At 41.0% G+C, this 26,199-nt stretch overlaps 1 protein-coding gene across 7 annotated transcripts in view; it reads right to left on the bottom strand.

Moving 5' to 3' along the window:
- OSBPL1A (oxysterol binding protein like 1A) overlaps positions 1–26,199 on the bottom strand; it is a 235,739-nt gene that overhangs the window by 103,165 nt on the left and 106,375 nt on the right. For 3 of the 7 annotated variants that reach the window (XM_032293166.1, XM_032293167.1, XM_032293168.1), the window contains one exon: positions 17,820–17,926. In XM_032293166.1, coding sequence (XP_032149057.1) covers positions 17,820–17,926 — 107 coding nt within the window. The other 4 variants (XM_032293169.1, XM_032293172.1, XM_032293171.1 and 1 more) reach the window with 4 other exon arrangements.

The following is a 26,199-nucleotide window of genomic DNA, read 5'->3' as shown; positions in this document are numbered from 1 at the left end:
AGAAAAAATAAAAGATTTTCTCCAAATACTGGACTAAAATATATAGTTCGGATGACTCATATTAACACACCAATAAAATCCCAAAACCCTTCCATTGCAATATTTGCCATGTATTTTTACTTGGGTCCTTGACATTATCTGTAACAAAGTCACTATCAAAATGTATATATTCTTGACATAAAATAAAACCATAGCATAAGGTAACAATATATTCCCAACATCTTTTCTTTGAAATGGAGTCTCACTCTGTCGCCCACCCTGGAGTGCAGTGACATGATGCTCACCACAACCTCTGCCTCCCAGGTTCAAAAGAAACTCCTGCCTCAGCCTCCCGAATAGGTGGGACTACAGGTGCATGCCACCATGCCTAGCTAATTTTGTATTTTTAGTAGTGATGGAGTTTCACCATGTTGGCCAGGCTGGTCTCGAACTCCTGACCTCAAGTAATCCGCCCACCTCCACCTCCCAAAGTGTTGGGATTACATGCGTGAGCCATTGCGTCCAACCCATTCCTAACATTTTAACAACTATTTACTTAATACTACTTGCAGAAAAAATCCCAAAATGTAATCAGCATATGCGAATGCACCCTGGGGTACAATCATATTGAATTAATTCACAAGAGAATGTTGTAATCTAGTGATTGCCAAACTATGAGACTATGAAAATACAGAACAGTTCCAAATTGGGATTGAGGCAGGACCTACCATTGATGAAGCGTACACAGAAACTGTGGATGAACCACAAATCAGGCTTTGAATTCTCTTAAGGCCAAAACAGAAAGATAAATACAATCAATTATGCCCTTTTAATTGTCCACCAGGAAAAAAAACCACCAATTGTTCCTTAGAGAAAATAAACTCCCCCTTTGCCCTTAGCTCTAATTTCTTATCCAGGATTATATAAAGGGGAATACAAGTATTAGAGGGCAAAATAACCATGTCATTAAGGCTAATAATTTTTGAAATGCCTTTCAACAAAAAATTGAGGGCATTAACTCCAACTTACAATTCAGTCAGGGCCATTTTCCTGAAAAATCAAGAAAACATAGTCCAGGCTGCAGCATTCTGACAGTTCAGCTTCACATCAAAATAAGGAATCTTAGGAAATAGGCTACTTCTATGTTTTCCCAAAATGCGACTTCAACCAAGCAAATTCTTCACAAAAAGATGGAAAGCAATTTCCTATTGAAAACCTGGAACACAGGTATTCTGTGCAAAATCGGAGAACATTTCAATATTCTCGGCCATCTGCTATCTTACTTCTAAATTTGGCATCCCTTGGTCAAATTAAGAAAGTAGCTTATAGAGATGACCACATCCGCTTGGGCTGTCTAAAGAATTTTCCTGTTCTTCGGCATTAAATTTGGAGGCAGAATCCTGGATGTAGCTCTGAGTTTTGCCCGCTCCTAGCTGGCTACGTAAGCTTGGGCAAGTAAATGATACTCTCCTGCTGGTCCTAGCTTTCTCTATAAAATAAAGAGCAGACCACTCTCAAACTGTTCTGTGGAGGTGCTACAGTGGATGAACAGGTGCTTTTACTTTCATCGGTCTTGTATACTGGTATCCATGTCTACCTCCACTGCCGGTAAAACCTTTGAAGACTTCCAGACCAGATGTTCTACAATCTAAGAACAATTCTGTGATTTTGAGATTTTAAACAACTAATCCTTAACACAAATAACACAAATAAATAAAATATTCAAAATTAAATAATTTCTAACACAAGTAAGAAATTTTGGCCGGTTGTGGTGGCTCACGCCTGTAATCCCAGCACTTTGGGAGGCCAAGGTGGGTGGATCACCTGAGGTCAGGAGTTTGTCACCAGCCTGGCCAACATGGTGAAACCCCATCTCTACTAAAAATACAAAAATTAGCTGGGCATGGTGGCGTGCGCCGCTAATCCCAGGTACTTAAGGCTGAGGCAGGAGAATCGCTTGAACCCGGGAGGCAGAGGTTTAAGTGAGATGAGATCATGTCATTGTACTCAACAGAGTGATACTCTATCAAAAAGAAAAGAAAAGAGAAAAGGAGGCGGAAAAAAAAGAAATTTTACTAAGAAGTATATACTCACAAATCATTTCCAATCAAACTGTTCAGAACCCAGAAAAACAAGAAAATCTTCCTCACAGAAACATTATTTTGAGGGCTGATTTCTCAAGTAAACTCAAAAAAGGCCCAGTGTCCTCAATGTAGCAAATAATTAGGCAAAATAACAGGTGATGTCCCCAGAGCACAGCATATTGTCACCAGGGCATAGCCTCTCCCCTGCCACTGTATGTAACAATGTGTTCGTGTCTGCAGCCTGGGCGGTTATGAGCTTCCCTCTCCCAGGGGAAAGACATCTCCCCAGCATCTCTCTTGACCACTGAGCACAACCACTGTGCTTCTTGTTATTTCCATCACCACCTACTGCTTCCCACTGGGGTTCCTCTCATCCAACACACCATACCACAAACCAGTTCTGCTCCCTTTCTCTCCCTGAATTGTGCACAAGTTCCCTTTAAGATATTTTCGTGAGAATAAAGCATGGAAACTGATGAGTTTCCCCTTATTGCATCTGAATGTCAGAGCAACCTGGGATACAGAAAGAAAGGGTCTGTGTTAACGACTCTGTGTTACACAGAAGAACTTGGAGTAAGTTGCCCACAGTCAAAGAGCAAGAAAAGGGTGTCTGCTACTGAAACCCATGTGTGAGGACCCTACACAACAGCAGGCTTGTGTTCCATCATTTATGCCTTCTTCCCTGGCTTTCCCGCCCTCTCCCTGGCTCTGTCTTCAACTGGACTGCATATAGAATAACAAAGATCACGAGGTAAACAATGGTGAACCTTTGAGCATCTAAAGAAAACCAGATACGGGTTATCCTGGCTTGTTTCTCTTCGGTGTTGGGCCAAGGTTCTGAGAAGGAAAGGGGGAGACGAATATGTTGGGCAGACGATGGAAAAATCCTCAAAGTGTAGGACAGAGAAAACAAGGGAGAAATAAAAAAGCTGGAAAAGGGAGCAAGGGAATGAGGTTCATTCTTCTAACACTCAAGGATAGAAAAGAAAGTATGAGGGAAAAAGAAGGTGAGCAGCAGGTGAGGGAAAGAAATTGAAATGCCAAGCAGTGGAAACAGGACGAGGTGGCTAAGAAAAAAAAATCTGGAAGTCATTCAAACCTTTCGTACATTTTGGGTGTTTTAAATGTTAGGGGTATAGACTCTACTCATAAGCAGTCTTCAGGCTGGAAAGATGGAGTCTACAAAAATACATTATTAGAGTCTATAAAATAAAGCACTGGCCAAAGCTAACAGTGATACATTCATGAAGTTACAAAATACTAGAACTACAAAATATCCAACTAGAAATCCGGAAAAGAAAAATTTTGAATTATCCATGTTCAAAAGACAAAGGATAATAAATGCATAGATCTAAAGAAAAAAATGAAACTCAAAAAACTGATACGGATAATTGAAAATTTAATTTTAAAAAAGATGCAATAGATAAGAAACTAAAGACTATTTTTTGAAAAGTAATCAAAAAAAGCTTTAATGAGACTTATAGGGAGTGACTTAGATTCATATGAAAAGAAATTTATTTGGAGATATCCAAGTCAGGATTAGAAAAAAGAAAATGAAAAAAGTTTAAAAGATATATAATTACAGATACAACCTGTTTTTAAAAAAAAAGAAAGAAAATTATGAATACATTTATAATACATTTCAAAACTTAAATGTAAAGAATTCCTAAAAATATATAACTTGTCAAAACTGACCCAAAAAGAAATAAAAAACTAAAATAATCCTAGAAACATTAAATACATGTAGTTAGTAGTTTAAAAAAAACTTCACAAAGATAAAATGTTCTTATAAGAAAGTTCTAAATTTTCAAGGAACAGATCACTTCAATTTTATACAAAACAGCAAAAGAGGGAATACTCCTAAATTCACTTTATGAGGTCATTATAACCTTGATGTTAAACCCTGATGAGGACAGTACAAAAAAAGAAAATTACAAGTCAGTCTTACTTATAAACACACATACTAAAATAGATACTAAAATCCAAAGGAAACCAAATTGACTAGAATGTCAAAGATAATACATCATAACCAAATTAGGTTTATTCCAAGTAGACAAGGATGGCTGGCTTATCACTATAAAAAGTCCAAATACATCATTTACCAGCTTAACAAATTTAATAAACCATACAACCCTTTAAATAGACACCAAAGAACATCTGATAAAACTCAACACGCCTTAATGATAAAAAAAAAAATTTAACAATATAAGAATGAAAGGAAACTTTAAATCTAGTAAATCATATTTGTTAACTACCATTCTTAACAGGGAAGCAATAGAAGTTAGAGGTATGCCTTTTTTTTTTTTTAAAAGAAATCAGGGATGAACATGAATTCCCACCATCTCAGCTTCTATTCAACATTGCCCTGAAGGCCCTAGCCAATAAATTAAGAATAACAAAAAGAAATGAAAGGTATAAGAATGGAAAGAAAGGAATAAAATTACAATCATTCACAGATTATGAATGTCTACAAAATCCGTCTTCATCATTTGTTTCCTCACTCCCCTCACATTTACTCCTTTGCACACTGCAGTCTGGCTTCTTCCTATGTCAAGCTTCCCTGTTTTGTGTTTATTTTTAAGACTGGGTCTCTGCTGTGCGCTGTGGCTCACGCCTGTAATCCCAGCTCTTAGGGAGGCAGAGGCGGGAGGATAGCTTGAGCCCAGGAGTTCGAGACCTGCCTGGGCAATATAGCGAGACCCCGTTCTCCACAAAAAGGAAAAAGACAAAAAAAAAAAAAAAAGACTGGGTCTCACTTTGTCACCCAGGCTGGAGTGCAGTGGTGCAATCTCAGCCCACTGCAACCTCCCCTTCCCAGGCCCAAGTGATCCTCCCACCTTAGCCGCCCAAGTAGCTGGGACCACAGGTGCACACCATCACACCCAGCTAATTTTTTGTAATTTTTTGGTAGGGACAGAGTTTCACCATGCTGCCAATGCTGAGCTCAGGAGATCCACCTGAGCTCACAATCTCCTGCGCTAAGGAGATCCACCTGAGCTCACAATTGCCTACGCTCAGGAGATCCACCTGAGCTCACAATCTCCTGAGCTAAGGAGACCCACCTGAGCTCACAATTGCCTACGCTCAGGAGATCCACCTGAGCTCACAATTGCCTACGCTCAGGAGATCCACCTGAGCTCACGATCTCCTGAGCTAAGGAGACCCACCTGCTTCAGCCTCCCAACGTGCTGGGATTACAAATGTGAGCCACTGCACCTGGCACTATGTGAAACTTCTAAAACTTCTGTCAATGACCAACCACCATGGCACATGTATACCTATGTAACAAACCTACATGTTCTGTAAATGTATCCCTTTTTTTTTTTTTTGAATTAAAAAAAAAAGATTCTAATGACCACCTGGCTACCAAATACAATGGACACGCTTCAGTTCTTACCCGTCCTCTGGGTGGCTTGTCTCCCTTGACCTCCCCTGTTCTAGAGCTCCTCCCACCTCTCCGGGAGCCTTTTCCCAGTCATGTCCACTGGCTCCCTTTCTTCCATTTGTCTTTCAAGTGTCATATTCAATCTTTTGATTTCAAACTTGTCCAAGTGTCTTCTCCTAGGTGAGATTATTCATTCCTTTGACCTCAATTACCACGTTTACTTACATGACTCCCAATGCTAATGATTCCCAAATTTTTATCAGACACCTAAGAACAACCTTACTTGAAAATCAGCATGTCCAAAGGCAACTCATCTTTCCACATTCCCTTAATTCCCTGCCTTAATCACCTTCTAATCAGTGTGACTTGTGCCATAATCCTGGGTGTCACCTATGGCTCCACCTTCATTCCCCACATTCCCTGCAGTACCAGCTCCTGGCCATGTCATGTGTTTCTGAAGCATCTCTCTGCTCTCCAACCTCCTTCCCTTCCCTTCTCCAGGCACTAACTTTGTTCAGTACCTGATTATCTCTCATGAGTTCCTGTACCTGGTTGTCCTGTTTGCAGGCCAGTGCTCCTCTCTAATCCTTCTCATAAGGAGCAAATCTCATTAAATCTGATTAAAACCTTTCAGTGACTCCAACTGCCCAAGATTTTGAACTCTATAAGCATACTTTACAAAGTCCTTCAAAAGGACCCTGCTTCTAGCTTTTAGACTGGACTGTCTCTTTATTCTTTCTCTCCATTCCAGTCTTAATAAGCGATTTGCTAAAATTTACCCTCTTCTGTTGCTTCTAGATATGGCTTCTGTAAGAATCTATTAGTCATCTGACTTATAGAGGAGTCAGGTGACTAAATAGATTTGTCATCTAGTTTGATGAAGACAGACTGGTCTAGCAGTCTCTTATAAGGTAAACAATCTATAAATATTTATCAAATGACTCAAAAAAAAGTCACAGACCGTAATAAATATCAAATCCTCAATGGTCCATTATAAAAATGTATAGGGGTTACACCCTTAAGACTCTGAAGTTAAAATGAAAGAAAAATTATGTCTGCCTATATAACTCACGCAAAATTCATCAGCGTACAAGCCAGGCACTGCATTCCACGTTGGGAACATGGTAGGGAATAAGACAAACACAATCACATGCAGATTATAGTCTTGGTATCATTGTGAGATACAAAAACTTATCAGGATAGATCTTGAGTCACATCAAGCATGACAACCTAACACGCACGAGAGCGTGCGCGCGCGCACACACACACACACACACACACACACACACACACCATGCTAATTAAAACCTTATGTAAGGTTTTATAATTAGCATTATGAATCTTATGAATTTTTGTTCAAAAATTCCCCAAAAGTTATCATAATGAAATCCAGCCTCAGTTCACATAAACTTCAATTTATTTATAACTTATGTTCTAGCTGCTTCCAAAATTAATTTGTAACTATATCTCTGGACTCTATATAAAATAAACTGAAAATTTTAGGAATATGTTGAATAATGTGGACTGAATCACAATTCTAAATTTCTATTAGCGGAATTAAAATATTGATTATAATCCTCAGAAAGCTGATAAACAGTCATATATTTGAATGACAGAAGTGGTAAGTTTAGCCAACCTTTTTATAAAGAATGTAAATAATAAATGTCAAAAACTGTACATAGAGCTTAGATTATGATGTTGCATATTTTCACAGTTATGCACAATATTTAAAACATGTTCAAACTATTTATAAACTACCTTGAATATTAGTAAGACCTTTGCTTTAATATGGAAAACCTAACAGGCTTTTTCACTTCCCCCCGTTTTGCAGGGCACAAAACTGGGGGTAAAGAAATTATATGGGTCACCTTCACCTTCAATACCACCTCCTCAATTTAACCTTTAAAGGGTTTCTAAAGAGGTGAGACTAGAGTCCAACAGCTATATTCAGATTGATACAAGTTCCTTTAAAACTCGTCTAGCAAAAGTAGCACTGGGACAGAGGCTGAAATAGCTACCTGGTCTTTATGCTCAGATTAATTACATGCTAAACAGAAATTGAGTTACCTTGCCAAAGACATCAGCTTAGGAGCTAAAAAATCAAATGTGATTTGGAGGGGAGATTAACTTCGGTGTGTCCTCAAAATGGAAAGCAAATTTACATTGAGACACCCCCCCCACCACGCCCCGTATTCCAGCCTACACATTATTCCACCAACACGCATTTCAAACATTTTTCTCTCTCGAAAAAGATTCCTGCTAAGCAATGCCTTAATTCAGTCTTTGAACCAAATTAAAATTAAGAAACTTTTAAGAGCATTAATAACTCAGAAAAGCTGTACTAAGCTCTTCCCTGGCATCTTCCTCTCCTTACCACCCTCTCTCCAAACCCAGAAAAATCCAGCACAACGGAAGGCACAAAACAACTAGCCACACGCTCTGAATGCTAGGAAACATGATTCCCCACTGGTTTAGGCTACAAAGAAAGCCTGTGAGTAATCAAAAATCCTTAATCAAAACATTAAAGTTAAAAGCCACCTCCCCATTCCCCAACACAAATAGAATTTCCCTTTCTCTCCTTAATCCGCTCGGCACTTCTTGTATTCTTGGAATTTCATCGGCCTTTAAACAGCGGCTGGTAAGTTCATCTCAATGTCAGCCGGAGCAGAACCATGCGAAAAATCACTAACTTGGAAGGTTATTTAGGACAATAATGTCTTTCACTGTCTTACTCCTCCCACTCCAGCCCTACTTGACCTAATACTAATATTCAACTAAAAAACACATCGGTCCACGGGCTTTTTCCCCAGAGGCTCTTCCTGCAGGAACCCCACGGCAAGGAGACCCGCGCTGGGAAGAGAGCCGGGTCTCCCGGCTGGTGCGCCCCTCCCCACGCGCCCGCGGCTGCACCCCGTTCTGCACACAGACGTCCAACTATTCTTGGATCTACTCACATCCCTGGATCAAGTCTGGCCGCCCTCCCCGTGCCCTCCCTCGGCGTCCTCCGTGGCCCCAGGCTGCCCCGCAAAGCCGCCGAGCTGCAAATACACCCACCCACCTGGGCCAGATCCGTGGACCCTGGCTGGCGCGCTCCACCCAGCGCTCCTCGCTAGCTCCAGCGCGAATGCGCCCGGCCTCCTCCTCCTCCTCCTCCTCCCCTCCAGTCGAGCCGAGCCGATCCCGGAGGCGCGACCCAGGGCGGCCCGCAAGGTCTCCCTAAGTCACCTTCGCGCGGCCCGCCCCTGGCTCTGGCTGGGCAGTAGCGCCCGCCTCCCCCAGCGAGGTCGGGCAAAGGTGGGGCCCGCCAGCGGCCCAGGACTCCCGCGCCGCGCCCGCCCGGGCCGCAGAGGTCCGCGCTGCCCCTCGGCCGCCGCTGGCTCGGCCGCAGACCCGCCCTCCGGGGCTCGCGGGGAGAGCGCTGGCAGGCGGCGGAGAGGCCTGCGGCGGGCGGCTCCCTGCGCGCGGCTGGCTGCGTCCGGGCCGCTCCTCCCCTTCCCCAGCGCCGCTGGCGGGCGGAGGCGCAGGTAGGGACAGCCGGGGAAGCCTGCACGGCCCTCGGAGTAGAGAGGTCCCGGACTTCTTGGGCTCTGCGCGAGCGCCGCGGCGAGGCGCCTGCGAGGTCCTAGAGCGGCTGTGCGCTCGGCCCTCTCCTGGAGACACCGGCCCTGGCAACTTTTTTTTTTTCTTTTTGCCAGCCCGCCCATCGGGAAACTCTGGAAAGCAAAGGAATCTTCTCTCCAGTCCTGCCTGTCACTTACTCAGGCTTATGCTGAAGCGTTCGCGTTTAGGGTTCCAAAACCAAGACTGAAAGGCAGTCTTTACATAGTTGCTTATACCATAGTTGGGACACTGAGCAACGAGGAAAACAACGGTATTAATCCTACTACCATGAACCTACTTACATAAAATTATTCCAGCCAAGCTTGAAGGGCAAAGGTTCAGGCGGCAGGAAAACCCAACACCCAAATACCATACTTCAGTGCAATGTTCAGGTTAATGAAATGTATGGTTAACTATAACATTCCGACAGAAGGGAAAAAATCTTTTTGTTCCAACATGTTCTAAACCTTTCACCTTACTAAAATATATAAGTCTGTCCTTATACTTTAGGGAGTTCAGAGTAAAAATTGACAAAATTAAATACTTCCTTCACAAGATCCTACGTACTTTAAGTCCCACCGTCATCGGTGCTAGCTGTAATGGTTCTACAGACCTAGAATGTGTTAAAGACCATTCCAGGCCATGCTGGGAAACTGGGGAATGAATGTCAGTGAGGTTTCATGGCATCTTTGTTTTTATTTTTATTTATTTATTTGGAGACAGAGTCTTGCTCTGTCCCCCAGGCAGGAGTGCGGTGGCTCAATCTCAGCTCACTGCAATCTCCACCTCTTGTGTTCAAGCGATTCTCATACCTCAGCCTCCTGAGTAGCTGGGATTACAGGCCTGCGCCACCACGCCCGGCTAATTTTTTGTATTTTTAGTAGAGACAGGGTTTTGCTATCACCCTGGTCTCCAACTCCTGGCATCAACCAATCTGCCCGTCCTGGCCTCCCAAAGTGCTGGGATTAGAGGTATAAACCACCATGCCCAGCATCATGCCATCTTTGAAAAGTCCGTTCCTTTCTCTTTTTTCACTCTCAGTAATAACTGTTACTGTATTTGGAAAAACCACATATGGAAAGAGGAGTCCCTGCTACAGAATCTCTCCCAAGGCCCTGAAAATTAGAGAATGAATTCAGTTTATAAAAGTAGTACTAGGTAGCAAAACAATGAATAACAAATTACCTTCTTGTTTTAAAAGGCAATGTACAGAGCCCCTAAATGTACCAGGTATTGTACTGAAGCACCTCACATAAAATGACACATGCATATGCTCAATTTCAGATTTGGAAACAGAATTCCTAAACATATATGGATTTGCTTAAGGTCGAGGTAGCAGAGTTTAGATCCAGATTGGTCTGATCCAAAAGCCTGAATTTTTCCCTTTGTACATTCATTATTCATTCATTCAAATATTTATTCAGCATCTACCACATGCCAAGTACCAAGCTACAAAAATAACTACCATACAGTTGCTTCCTTAGGGAGCTCCAGTTTGTGAACATAAAATTATACAATATGATAAATGCTCTGACAGCAAGGAACTTATGGAGCAGCAGGGATACCTCACCTAGTTTGGAAGGGTGGAGCCCGGATGAGGAGATGGCCACAGTCATCCAGCAGAGCAAGCTTGAGAATTTATCTCACAGAATAGCAATGGGGAACTGCATGCTGGGGTCAGGGAAGAAAGAATAAAGGGAGATAGGCAACCAAGATATAAAAAAATCAAATTGGGCTGGGCGTGGTGGCTCATGCCTGTAATCCCAGCACTTTGAGAGGCCGAGGCAGGCGGATTGCTTGAGGTCAGGAGTTCTAGACCAGCCTGGCCAACATGGTAAAACCCTGTCTCTACTGAAAATACAAAAATTAGCCAGGCATGGTGGCAGGCATCTGTAATCCCAGCTACTCGGGAGGCTGAGGCTGGAGAATTGCTGGAACCTGGGAGGTGGAGGTTGTAGTGAACCAAGATCGCACCACTGTACTCTAGTCTGGGTGACAGAGCGAGACTTTTTCTCAAAAAAAAAAAATCAAATTGACAGGACTTGATTAAAGATAGGGAAGAAGAAGGAAGAAGAAGAAAGAAGAAGGATAGACCAAAGCCGGTTCCCACAATCCTGGCCTGAATTACTGAATGGGTGGCAAGTCTATGAGTTGAATGGATAACTCAGTTTGAGACACATTCGTTTTGAAATGCTTCTGATATAAGCATATGTAAATGTTCAAAAGGCAGCTGGATACTCTAGATTAGAACTCAGGAGAGGTCTGAGGTAGAGACATCTGAGTCATCATGGAATTCTAGTTAAAGGAGTGGGCGAGATCAACCAGGGAGAATGCAAGGAGTGAGAAGGCCACTCACAGAAACCTAGGGAATACTAATATATAAGGCATAGGCAGAAGAAAAGATGCTTTAGAAGGTGACTGAGGCTAGGCATGTGGCTCATACCTGTAATCCCAGCACTTTGGGAGGCCTAGGCAGGCAAATTACTTGAGGTTAGGAGTTTGAGACCAGCCTGGCTAACATGGTGAAACCCCATTTCTACTAAAATACAAAAAATTAGCTGGGCGTGATGGCATGTGCGTGTAATCCCAGCTACTTGGGAAGCTGAGGCAGGAGACTCACTTGAACCCAGGAGGCTGAGGTTGCAGTGAACCAAGATAGAGCCATTGCACCCCAGCCTGGGCAACACAGTGAGACTCCGTCTCAAAAGAAAAAAAAAAAGGTAACTAAGAGGGAGCTGCTACAAAGGAAGAAGCAGCCAAAAGAGACGGCATTGTGAAGCCACTGTGGAATTCCAAAAAGCAGGAAGCAGTCACATGCCAGGCCCTTCAGAGGACAAGCAAGACAATTTTTAAATGTCTTCTGATTAGCAATAAGGAAATACTGGCAAGAACAATTTCGGTGGACTAGCTGGGAATGAAGAAGTAGAAACAGAAAGTATCACATTTTCAAGAATGGCATTGGAAAAGGATGCAGGGAGATAGACAAAAGCTATAAATAAGAGGGTAGAGAATTCCAAAGAGAGGAGCTATTTTTTGAAGCAAGGTCCCCAGAGAAGCAGAATGGAAGGAGACAGATGCCTCCAGCAAAAGGCAAGAAGAAAGGATAAGAGCAGATGCAGATGAAAACTGGAGTGAAGGGAGTGGAGCCATATACAGTGACTGGCTCATGTTTAACAAAGGAATTCTGCTCGGAGTGGAAGGAGATCTGAGTGGACTGCAGAGACAGAGGGCCAGAGAGCCATGTGGGCCCAAAAGAGCTGTTAAGAACACTAGGAATCAAAAGAGATCAGGGTCACAAAATGACTACAGGACTGCCTGAGAGCACAGGAATTGAAATGAATGGAAAAGATCATGACTTTGTAGAGCTGTAAGTCCACATGAACGCATGATTTCGCTTCAAAGATATTAGCGTCTGGTCCAGAGAAGCAGCATAGAATTCTAACCCTTCAGATAGTTCCAATGGCACATGGTACATATACCACAAAATTAGTACCACTCTCTTTTTTTTTTTTTTTTTGAGATGGAGTCTCGCTCTATTGCCCAGGCTGGAGGGCAGTGGTGTGATCTCAACTCACTGCAACCTCTGCCTTTTGGGTTCAAGTGATTCCCCTGCCTCAGCAGCCTGAGTAGCTTGGATTTTAGGCACCCATCAAGCCCAGCTAATTTTTTGTATTGTTAGTAGAGATGGGGTTTCATCATGTTGGCCAGGCTTGTCTCAAACTCCTAACCTCAGGTGATCCATCCACCTCATCCTCCCAAAGTGCTGGGATTACAGGTGTGAGCCACCACACTCAACGAGCACCACTCTCATTCCAGTCATACAGTTGGGTCACAGCTCTTCAGCAGTCAGGAGATTTAACATGAAATATGTATAAAACACTTGATAAGTGAGCTTATTACTAACTTTACATGGACGGTTCCTACCTTGGAAAAATTGGTATAACTAACATCAGGGAAGCCTGATAGTACACAAAATGAGGAGGGCATCCTCTGGCAAGGAACACTACAGAAATAAATATAATTCCAGAAACCAGTTTCTGGCCTTTCGAATGGAACTCTCAGACCAGGGTAAGAAAAGACACAGCACTCACATTCTGTTATACTGTTTCCAAGAAAACCACCCTAAAAACAGTATCAGGTTTTTCTTTAGTAGAGCAACCACAAACTTTATCAATTATTTTTTATATTGCCATTTTCTCAACAGCATAAGCAGTATTGTTTGGTTTTTGTGTTTTTTTTTTTTTTTTGAGACGGAGTTTTGCTCTTGTTGCCCAAGCTGGAGTGCAATGGTACAATCTCAGCTCACTGCAACCTCCGCCTCCCAGGTTCAGGTGATTCTCCTGCCTCAGCCTCCCAAATAGTTGGGATTATAGGTGTGCACCACCACACCCAGCTAATTTTTTGTGTGTTTTTAGTAGAAATGAGGTTTCACCATGTTAACCAGGCTAGTCTCAATCTCCAGACCTCAGGTGATCTGCCCGCCTTGGCCTCCCAAAGTGCTGGGATTACAGGCTACTGGACCCGGCCGTAAGCAGTTCTATTTACAAATAAAATCTGCCTGCAATATTGCCTCATTTATTTATAGCTCCCATGAAAACCTCGATTATGTAGGTCATATCAGTACATCCTCAAATAAGCAAAAAAACACCCACATATCACAGAAATAGAAGGCATGAAGGCCTGCGCAGACTGTAACCCCCCAAGATTCTCACAGCCAGTTTACTCTAGCTGGACATAATTTTATGGAGTTTGGTTATCTGGTTTTCTTTTAGATAGGAGATTAGAAAGAGTAAATCAGAAGGCATCAGTATTCCACTGCTAGAGGCAAGTACACAGTTAATTCGAAAAATCAAGAGGGTAATTTTTAAAAACCTATAAAGAGCAAACAAGAGTTCAAAAAGCATTGGCAGGACCAGGCTATTTAGTAGAAAAACACGGACTCATATAAACATTATCCCCTGAGGGCACCTCTGTATTAAGGCACAGAGTAATTACTGACATACAAACGACCAATCTCGAGACACACAGAAAACATAAAATTCTGGCCTGACAAGGGCTTGTTAAAAAAAAAAAAAAAAAAATGGGCCGGGCACGGTGGCTCAAGCCTGTAATCCCAGCACTTTGGGAGACCGAGGCGGGTGGATCACGAGGTCAAGAGATTGAGACCATCCTGGTCAACATGGTGAAACCCCGTCTCTACTAAAAATACAAAAAATCAGCTGGGCATGGTGGCGCATGCCTGTAATCCCAGCTTCTCAGGAGGCTGAGGCAGGAGAATTGCCTGAACCCAGGAGGCGGAGGTTGCGGTGAGCCGAGATCGCGCCATTGCACTCCAGCCTGGGCAACAAGAGCGAAACTCCGTCTCAAAAAAAAAAAAAAAAAAAAAAAAAAATGAAAGAAACATAAAAGTAAGTTTTAAAATTTTAGGTTAAGATGTGAAACATTTAGAATAACTGCCATCAAAAAAGACTAGAATAAAAACAGCGTTGCTGCTGGGGGGGCTATTGGATCCCTGTTTTGTGCCAGGCCCTACAGAGGTGTTTCACCAACATAATCTCCTTTACTCTTCAAAACAATCCCTTTTGGGTGGTCACCATTTTAAAAAGGAGACTGTATTTTAAAACGGAGTCAAAGAGAGTAAATATCGCAGAGCCAGGAATTAAAGCCAGGTCTGGAGGACTTCAAAGATTATGCCTGCTCTTTAAATAAAATTTCCAGATAATAGAAATGTAATTTACAATGCCAGATAAATAAGGCATTACAGCACATAATTACACCACTCTGACCTCGATTATGCTATTAAATTCCTATGTTGTAATCCTTATGCATTTGAAAGACTAACTTCAGAAATGCTACTTACCTTTCAAATATTTTGTGGTGGCTTCTCACTGTTTATCTTATTGTTGAGAAGGAAATCCATGGATTCTAAGTGTTTCATGGAGTTAGTATTTCATATAATTACAGAAAAGATATCTTAGATACTCCAAAAGTTTGAAACATTAAATGCTAGTTACTAAATGGAATACTGTGTTCCACGCAGTATGCTAACATAATCTATATATGTATCATTCATCTACATATAGTTGATGCCCACGCCCAACTCAGAGGTGTTTATTTTCATTTTACAGAAACTTGTCCCACAGTTGGAGACAAGTTAGAGAAAGACTGAGATTTAAAACAGGTCCATCAGACTTTCAGAACAGTGCTTCTAACAGCTTGCTATATGGTCTCCCTTATTTAACAGATGAAGACAGCAAGGTTCAGAGAAGTGAAGTAGCCTTGTCATTTAAATAATAAGGATGGAAACACAACACGATCATCTCAATGGTAGTGGTCAAATAAAAGTTCTTTAGACAATGCTACCTCTTCCCAAAACAAGATAAATCCAAAGTTACACAAATAAAAGCTCCAAGATACTATCAGAAAAGAGAGGCTACAAATGTTAATTAGATAAGATCTTACGATAACCGTTGACTTTTATTCAGAGCTTACTATGTGTCTGGTATTATGCTAAGTATTTTGCTTATATCATCTTATTTAATACTCATTAAGAGGCTAAAAGAAGTCAATTAGTCTAAACTTTAGGCTAACACTCTTACACATCTAGATTTTCACAAAAAGAAAGAATTAGGCTATTTTTTAAAACAGATAGTTTAAAAAATAGAATAGTTTGATTCCTCCAGAAATTAAACATGCACAAAATTCACACATTACTTCCAATCTAATGTTCAGCCTTAAAACCATACATCTCTAGAACAAGAAAGCTATCAATACATTTATCAGATGCCACATGAGACATGAGTGAAATGTGGTTTTACAATGTACTAAATATTTCATGAATCCTATGACATCATAATTTATTAATTTCAAAGATATTCTGAAATGTAACCATCCTCTCCAGATTTATTTAGAACATGAAATCACCTGTTATTTAAATAAACTTGCACATGAAATTTGCAAACCACCAAAAATAGAAGTGCTGAGGAGGGATATTTTCAAACAGTATTAAAAAATCAACCATTTTGCAATGTTTAATGAACAATTATGTTTTCCTGTGATAATTAATAAAATTCTATTAAAAGACTTTTGGTAAGTTTGTTTTAGATGATTATTATTTCCATATTTGTCTTATTCTCCAAATAAACTAATATATGGAATTTATACTACATATAGCAAACACAGCATTTAAAAATTTGTATATGCTCGCCATGGTGGCTCATGCCTGTAATGCCAGCACTTCAGGAGGCTGAGTCAGGTGGATGGCTTGCATCCAGGAGTTCAAGACAAAGCTGGGCAAAGGCCCCATCTCTTTAAAATATATATATATATATATTAGCTGGGCGTGGTGGTGCATGCCAGTAGTCCCAGCTATTTGTGAGGCTGAGGTGGGATGATCACTTGAGCCTGGGAAGTTGAGGCTGCAGTGAGCTATGACTGTGCCATTGTACTCCAGCCTGGGCAAAAGAATGAGACCATATCTCAAAAAAAAAAAAAAAAAAAAAAACACTGTATATGAATTCATAAGGATCCTTTTGTAATCACAAGAAAATAAAATTTTAGATCTTTACATATTAGAGGAACGTATATAAAACCGTTCCATCTATCTTCTTTTACTGAAACCTGATCTCTAACCAAAAGGTACGAGTAAACTATAACGAGAATAAGAAATCTGGTATCTTAACTAAAATACTGAGGATTAGACATATATATATATAAACAAAATGCAAAGAAAGCCTGTTGACACTTGACTTACATTAAAGTCACAGAAATGAGGGGAAAAACCATAAAACAAGAAAAATCCTAGTTCTGGCAACCAAAGCATATCCTTACAACTTTTCAGTCCTTTCAAAAACAATCAGTAATAGCTCAGCATAGCACTGTTACTCATATTTGGTTTTCTTTTTCTTTTTTTTTTTTTGAGACAGGGTCTCACTCTGTCACCTACACTGGAGTACAATGGCGTGATCTTGGTTCACTGCAGCCTCTGCCTCTTGGGTTCAAGTGATTCTCAGGCTAATTTTTTTTTGAGATGGAGTCTCACTCAGTCACCCAGGATGGAGTGCAGTGGCGCAGTCTTGGCTCACTGCAACCTCTGCCCCCCAGGCTGAAGTGATTCTCCTGCCTCAGCTTCCCTGGGAGCTGAATTACAAACACGTGCCACCATGCCTGGCTAATATTTGTATTTTTAGCAGGGACAGGGTTTCATCATTTTGGCCAGACTGGTCTCGAACTCCTGACCTCAGGTGATCTGCCTGCCTTGGCCTCCCAAAGTGCTGGAATTACAAGCATTAGCTACCGTACTCAGCCTTACTCATATTTAGAAAAGCAAATGGCAAACAGTTAAAGGGTAAGAGAGTGAGGGGAAAGAACACTAAAGATATTTAATCCATTGAGCTTAGCTTACATAGATAAGTATGATAGCACTCTATTTTCTAAATAAAAGTTTTTTTAAACATAAAGCCCTTCTGTCTCTAGAATATTTTCTCATCTCTCTTATTGAAATGTTACAACAATCCTGATAGATCAATTTTAAATATACCTATTAAATACGGCCACATCAACAAATTCAAAAGACATGAACATAAGTTATTTCATCCTGCTTAATCAATAATGAACAAGTTCTAAATTTTGGTGACAAATGAAGCTTTCATTTTCTTTGTTAATACTAATTTTTTCCTACCTTTGAACAATCTGAAAGCAATGACTTCATGAACAACCACACAAGTAACATCCAAACAATTATTTTACAAATTCAATTCTGAACTACCTACCCCTTCTTGTTTAGTGAAGAGATTAAGGCAATCACTCAAAGCTACACAAGTCTCTCTAGAGGCTTCTGAGACAACTTCAACTTTCTGAAGAAATGATGGAAGCATCTCTATAAATAAATAAAGAAATATAGTGAGTGTGATTTTAAGGAATCTTAAGGTAAACTAAGACCACAAAAATATTCTTAATATCTATTAACCTCATCTTTCCATCTAGCTATCTTAAGCAAAAGATATCATATGTTTCTTTTTTTTTTTTTTTTTTTCTTTTGAGATGGAGTCTCACTCTGTGGCCCAGGCTGGAGTGCAATGGAGCAATCTTGGCTCATTGTAACCTCCACCTCCAGGTTCAATGGATTCTCCTACATCAGCCTCCCAAGTAGCTGGGACTGCAGGTACAGGCCATCACGCCTGGCTAATTGTTTTCTTATTTTAAGCAGAGACAGGGTTTCACGACATTGGCCAAGCTGGTCTTGAACTCCTGACCTGAGGTGATCCGCTCACCTCAGCCTCCCAAAGTGCTGGGATTACAGGCGTGAGCCACCAAGCCGGGTCTCATATGTTTCTTGGGCATCTTTATTAAGTACACACTTTATTTGGGGCACATAAATTGGTACAGAAAAAGAAAGAATGGAGTCTTCTCCTAAAAAAGGCCTATACTCTACAACAGGAGTTCCCAAATCTGGGTGCAGTTCTGTTAGGAACTGGGCTGCACAGCAAGAGGTGAGCAGAGGGTGAGTGAGCATTACCACCTGAGCTCTGCCTAGTGTCAGATCAGTGGCGGCATTAGATTCTTACAAGAGCACGAATCCTATTGCCAACTGTGTATACAAGGGATCTAGGTTGTGGGCTCCTTATGAGAATCTAATGCCTGATGATCTGAGGTGAAACCGTTTCAGCCCGAAATGAAACCATCTCCCCACTCCCACTCCCACCCCTACTCTTGAGTCCATGGAAAAACTGTCTTCCATGAAATCAGTCCCTGGTGCCAAAAAAGTTGGGGAGCGCCACCCTACAAGCACCAAGACTAAAAAAAAAGTTTATAGGAATTAAATAACAATGTAATGTTTAAGAAGAACAGCTGACAGGAAGGACTGATAGCACTCCTTATAAGACATTAACATTTCCTTTATAGATAAGTAATTTTATTCAAAAGCAAGTGCTAAAGAAACAAAAATAATTCCGTAGTTGACACGGTGGCTAACATATCTGAAGACGGCATTAACTCTACTTCCTGTTTGGACCATTGTTTGGCAGAAATAGGTCTTTCGCTCTCAAAAATGTGTTCCTATAAAGGTCCAGTACCACTGAGTATATATTTAAGTTGGGAATAAAGAAATGGTAATATCAGTATCTGCCGTGGTCCCCCACGGAAAGTCTTAACCCGTTTACTCATTAAAAAAAACAAACAAACAAACAAACAAAAACCAAGCAAAATGTCATGTCCAGATTAATGCAAAAAAAAATGTACTTAGTTGAAATGGTTTCTGATATTTTGTTAATTATACATTAAGATCCTTTAAATCTGTCCCTTCCATCAAATAAAAATCTTAACATTTAAGACATCTTTTCATCAAAAAATAACTAAAAGGTGGGGATAGAACAAGATTTGTTAAAAGATACAATATTACAGCTAGGGCCAGGCATGGGTAATCCCAGCACTTTGAGAGGCCAAGGTGAAAGGATCACTTGAGGCCAGGAGTTCAAGAGTAGCCCCAGCAATAAAGCAAGACTCCATCTCTACCAAATTTAAAAATTAGCTGGGCATGGTGGTGTGCACCTATAGTCTCAGCAACTTGGGAGGCGGAGGCAGGAGGATCCCTTGAGCCCAGGAGTTCAAGTTTCTATACTATGGCTCAAGACCAGTAATGGCCAACATGGTGAAACCCTATCTCTATTAAAAATACAAAAATTAGTTGGGTGTGCTGGTGGGTGCCTGTAATCCCAGCTACTCGGGCAGCTGAGGTAGGAGAATCGCTTGAACCTGGGAGGTGGCGGTTGCAGTGAGCTGAGATGGTGCCACTATACTCCAGCCTGGGAGACAGAGCAAGGCTCCACCTCAAAAAAATGTGTGTGTGTGTGTGTGTGTGTGTGTGTGTGTGTGTGTGTGTGTGTGTATGTATATGAAGGCAAAATATTATATATATTATATATATGTGGATATGAAGGCTAAATATTTTATATATATTTTATATATATATGAATATGAAGTCCAAATATTTTATATTTATATATATATATGGATATGAAGGCCAAATGATATTTTTTATATATATGGATATGAAGGCCAAATGATATTTTACCACAGTTTACATCTTATGAAATATATCTTATGGAATAGTTTTCTCTTGTTAGCTATTCTTAATAAAGCCCAACTAATTGAAAACTACCATATTTTAAAACAAATTTGACTTTACAGACTTTATTTTTCATTTTGAACCTCTGATACACATTGTGAAGATTTATTCTCTACTTAGTTGCTAAATAGCAAAAGAAAGTACCATATGCTAGGTGCCATATGACTTAAATAGTGCCTGAACAGATGTCTCACACGAACTGTGGACTGAGTACTGTGAGGAGATGTACCAGGAGACACACACGCAGCCTATGCCTTCCATACATTTTCTGAGTAATCTAGTAATTTTCCACTTTCAGGGCATAAATGACAGGAAGATGGAAGCATAACCATCCATAGATATAGTGCTTGTATTAAATACCATCGTAAGCTTAATATCCTGTTTTTGTCTGTTTTAGATATTTCATAAACATTAGATACTTGTTAACATGAACAAACATTAATTGTCTAAATACATGCTTAGGAATACTTACAAGTGTTTGAAAATACTGGTAATGCAAGGTTTCAAAAAATATCCCAAATATATATATACACACACACACACACACACACACACACATATATACATATATATGTATGTATTTTACATATATATGTGTATTTTACATACACACACACACACACACACACACACACACACACACACACACACACACGGAGTTGCCCAGGCTGGAGTGCAGTGGCGCATTCTCGGCTCACTGCAAACTCCGCCTCCCAGGTTCAAGCAATTCTCCTGCCTCAGCATCCTGAGTAGCTGGGATTACAGGCATGCACCACCATACCTGGCTAATTTTTGTATTTTTAGTAAAGACAGGTTTCACCATGTTGGCCAGGCTAGTCTTGAACTCTTGACCTCAGGTGATTCGCCCACCTAGGCCTCCCAAAGTGCTGAGATTGCAGGCGTGAGCCACCGCCCCCAGCCATAAAGAGAAGTTTTCATAAGAATCCACACTGAGAGAGTGTCGAATTCTTTTGTCCCAAAGAGTCAAATGTTACCTCATTTCTCTGACAAGCTAGTGTTAAAACAAGATTTTTGAAATGAACTTCCACAGGGGAACCATTTAAGAAATGCTGAACCTTGCCATATGCCACACTGCAATGTAGCACACCAGGGCCATTCAACTCACATTGGCATGCTTTTTTTGCTTTGTTTGTTTTGGAGACAGAGTCTCGCACCGTCACCCAGGCTGTAGTGCAGCGGTGCGATCTCGGCTCACTGCAATCTCCGCCTCCTGGGTTCAAGCAATTATCCTGCCTTAGCCTCCCGAGTAGCTAGGACTGCAGGGGCATGCCACCACACTCAGCTAATTTTTTTGTATTTTTAGTAGAGACGGGGTTTCACTATGTTGGCCAGGATGGTCTTGATCTCCTGACCTTGTGATCTGCATGCCTCGGTCTCCCATAATGTTGAGATTACAGGCATGAGCAACCGGGCCCGGCCTGGCACGCTTCTTATAGAATGTTTACATATTGTTACATAAAAAAAATAAAACTGCTAAGCTTCTAGAAAAGTGACCAACTGGGAATCACTGCAAATATGTTTTAGCCAGTTAATATTTAGAGACCAAACTGTTATGAATAAATGCAAAAAGGCCAGTATCTTGCTTTATTTGGCCTGCTGTAAGAATCTGATACTGTTGATTTTCAGGAAAATAGTTATTTTTTGTACTAAAAATGTTTTTTAAGTCATGAAAGCTGTTAGGAGATCATATTGGAAAAGCTTAACTTTAGACATAAAAAGCTCACAATCTGTCATTTTTCATGATTACACTGAACAATTTTTAATCGGGTTTTTCAAATACTTGTTTCTTTGTGTGAACAAATTAGCCTCTTGTACAGACAGCCTCCACTGTTCTCCTACTGTAAAAAAATAAAAGTCCACATTTCCTTAGCCTAACATTTAAGATGCCCAATAAACTAAATTGGTTTCAGCCAGACTGTTCTCCTGGAAATGTTTGTTTACCTAGAAACAGTCTTCAAAATGTTCCCACTTACTTGAATATTGGAAATAATAATTATTCATATTCAGAAGTTTCCCTACTTGACAAAAAAAAATCATTGTCTTTCAAGGCCTAGTTCAAATGCCATCCTCCCCCAGGAAGCCTTCCTTAAATATCACTGTGGAGGCTGGGTGCTGTGGCTCATGCCTGTAATGACAACACTGTGGGAGGCCAAGGCAGGAGGATCACTTGAGCCCAGGAGTTCGAGGTTGCAATAAGCTATGATCACACCACTGCACTTCAGCCTGGGTGACAGAGCAAGACCCTGTCTCTAAAAACAACAAAATATCACCAGGGCCCTGACAGCAGCTGCTCCTGGACTCCAACAGCAGCCACATCCACTTGTCACAGGGCCATGAAGCATCATATGGATGTTGTCTCTCTGCAACTCTCTGTAAACTCCAAACCTCCTTACCCGCATCCAAGCTCTGAGCTTTGCCAAAAACATAACCTCTCAAATATTTATTACATGAATAAGAAAACTAATAAAATACCTTATTCCATGCCTTGCTACCATAATTCTTTTAATGTAAAATATAATCTGAATCCAAATGGCTTCAAGTTATTACATTTTACCTTAAAAGAATTGTGGTTCTTTTCAGGTAAAATATGAAATAAAAACACTATCATTTATATTACTATAGATTGGTTGATTAGGGCAGATTGAGAAATAAGTAATTTTTAACTACATTTTGTTTTTTACTTGTGGTACAAGAAAATATATTTTGCCTGTTTTTCAACATTTTTTAACTGAAATATTCTCACCATTTGTGATGTTAAAAAAAATGCAATACATAATGGTGTTTAAAAAAATGCAATACATAATGACTACATACATGAAAGACCTAATCTAACCGGAATGAGCAAAATCTATTTTAAAATGGACTTTCATATCAGATTGGAATTATATAAATGCTTCAAAGAAAATCAGTGCTCTCTTTTCAAAACAAGGAACAAATATTTGCACATAAAAATCAACTAACCTTCTAAAAGCTTCTACTCCATAAAACTAAAACTTGAAAATATATCTATTTTTTGTTCAAATTGAAATGACTACCTTGAATATAATCATCCACTGAAGAAGTACCTCTGACCATTTTATCCGTAATATCTACATCTATATAATTTATATTCATTGCACTGGAGGATATAAAACACATAGCTCAAAGTGGCATGTATTCAATAAATAATAAAAAGATAACATCTAGGATGTTGTGACATACAACTACAGAGCACGTTGTGCATACTTTTAAAAATATTAAAATTTCAGGCCAGGCATGGTGGCTCACGCCTATAATTCCAGCACTTTAGCAAGCCGAGGCAGGCAGATCACAAGGTCAGGAGATGGAGACCATCCTGGCTAACACAGTGAAACCCCATCTCTACTAAAAATACAAAAAATTAGCTGGGCATGAGGGCATGCCCCTGTAGTCCCAGCTACTCGGGAGGCTGAGGCAGGAGAATCCCTTGAACCTGGGAGGTAGAGGTTGCAGTGAGCCAAGATCACACCTCGGCACTCCAGCCTGGGCGACAGAGCAAGACTCCATCTCAAGTTAAAAAAAAAAAAATTTCATTAAGAGATTCTACTCATGAAAAAATAAAATAAAATTTCAGAGAAGAGCATTATCATTATGGACTAGAGTAATCCACAGTTTGATGAAAAGATGTGGCACTTGAGCTGGATCTTAAGGAACAAGAAACGTTTTTTTATCGCCAAATATAAATCCAATAAAACAAACATCTCTAAAATAGAGTGCCAAAAATACTAGTCCTGAGGGAAGACAGTTTCAGAATATGATCAATTAGAACTCTAGCGAGGTGAGAGGATTTCATCTACCAGATATGGAGTGGCAGCTGCGTGGCAGACACCAGCTAGGGGCTGGAAAAAAAAGGGGTAAGTAGAACAGACAGTCTTTGTCCTTACAGAGCTTGCTGTCTAGCAAGGAAAATGGAAAATAAAACAATTCCTATTGAATGAATAATACTGATCAAAGAGAGACTTTAGAAGAGTAAGAGGAGAAGGATATGATTATCTGGAAAAAATGCAATGATTTACATTTAAAAATTTAGAGAAGAGAGGCTGGGAGGGTGGCTCACAACCTGTAATCCCAGCACTTTGGGAGGCCAAGGCGGGTGGATCACCTGAGGTTGGAAGTTCAAGACCAGCCTAACTAATATGGAGAATCCCCCACTGTACTAAAAATACAAAATTAGCCGGGTGTGGTGGCACATGCCTGTAATTCTAGCTACTCAGGAGGCTGAAGCAGGAGAACTACTTGAACCCGGGAGGTGGAGGTTGTGGTGGACCAAGATTGCGTCACTGCACTCCAGCCTGGACAACAAGAGTGAAACTCCATCTCAAAAAAAAAGAAAAATTTAGAAAAGAGAATACAAGTCACAAAGACCTGAAGTCAAACAAAACAGGAGAGAAGCCAGCAGAACTACAGGATGTGTTTTGCACTCCCTTCCAAATGAAAATGAAGTGAGGCAATAAGGAAGATTAATTTTAATCAAATTGAGTAAAATCTTTATCAGAGGGTATAATTGGATTTGCATCATTTCTGATTGAATTGTCCAGTGGGTTTGTCACCTTATGGTAATGGTCTTATGAGAAAAAGAGTTAATGAAGTAAACGGTAGCTAGGGTTGAGCCACATATGATCTAGAAAGGGCACCTGTGCCCAAGGTCAAGAGAGGAGTCTTGAGAAGGGCTGTGCCACAAAGAATACGGTGTAGAACTGCATGACATGTTAGGGTTAACCCAGTCTGCATGCTTGAGAGAGCTTCAGACAGAGCTTGCCTGTCTTCTAGACTTTGATAGATATAGGCTGGGTGTGGTGGCTCACCTCTGTAATCCCAGCACTTTGGGAAGTTGAGCGAGGCAGATCACCTGAGGTCAGGAGTTCGAGACCAACCTGGCCAACATGGCGAAATCCTGTCTCTACTAAAGATATAAAAATTAGCCGGGCGAGGTGGTACTTGCCTGTAATCCCAGCTGCTTGGGAGGCTGAGTCTGGAGAATCACCTGAACCTGGAGGCAGAGGTTGCAGTGAGCCGAGATAGTGCCACTGTACTCCGGCCTGGGCCACACTCCGTCTCAAAAATATAATATAACAGACTTTGGCAGAAGTAAAAGTGAACAATACATCACTTAGTCTCATAGCCACACTGTCTCACCTATTGGACTCTTCAACCTTGCTGCCTGAAAGAGGGCTTGGACCAAAGACAGAAGCTCGCCCTCCGGTGCCCTGTACAAACAGGCCTGAATAGGGGCGACTGTTGTGGCCTGTACCTTTGCTTGCTCTTCCTGTCCCTTCTAACATCTGAGGAGGCAGGGCCTGCCCAGAGAGAGAAACGGAAGCATTACACTAAAGAGTGGTTAGTGCCATGGTAGAGAAAGTGCAGGGTAATCTGAAAACATTTAAGAACATTTGGCCTAGTGTTAGAGAAGTCAAGGAGACGTTTCTGTAACCTACATGTGAGATTTCATGTCTTGGAAACAACATATGCTAAGACCCAAATGCACAGGAAAAGGTCACTGTTGCTGCACAGAGTGTAGAAGGAAGGAAGGAATAGGTAAGACAGGAGGCTGCTGAAGTGAGTAGACACACAGGTCACAAACTCAGTGACTTAGAGTTCAGATTCTACCCTGAGGTACTGAATGCTTCTGTTAAGGCTGTGACAATTCTAATTTGTGTTTCAGAGGCATCTAGTACTCTGTGGAATATTCCATGTAGGTAAATGAAAGAATAAAAGAGTGGAGGCAGGGACGGGCACAGTGGCTCACGCCTGTAATCCCAGCACTTTGGGAGGCCAAGGTGGGTAGATTAACTAAGGTCAGGAGTTCAAGACCAGCCCGGCCAACATGATGAAGTCCCATCTTTACTAAAAATACAAAAATTAGCCGGGTGTGGTGGTGCATGCCTATAATCCCAGCTACTCAGGAGGCTGAGGCAAAAGAATCGCTTGAACCCAGGAAGTGGAGGTTGCAATGAGCTGAGATCGGCCATTGCACTCCAGCCTGGGTG

Source organism: Sapajus apella, unplaced genomic scaffold, assembly GCF_009761245.1.
Source record: "Sapajus apella isolate SASKATOON/1434 unplaced genomic scaffold, GSC_monkey_1.0 scaffold29, whole genome shotgun sequence".
Classification (NCBI taxonomy): domain Eukaryota; kingdom Metazoa; phylum Chordata; class Mammalia; order Primates; family Cebidae; genus Sapajus; species Sapajus apella.
Note: the sequence above shows the minus strand (reverse complement) of the source record. Positions and strands in the feature narration are given on the sequence as shown.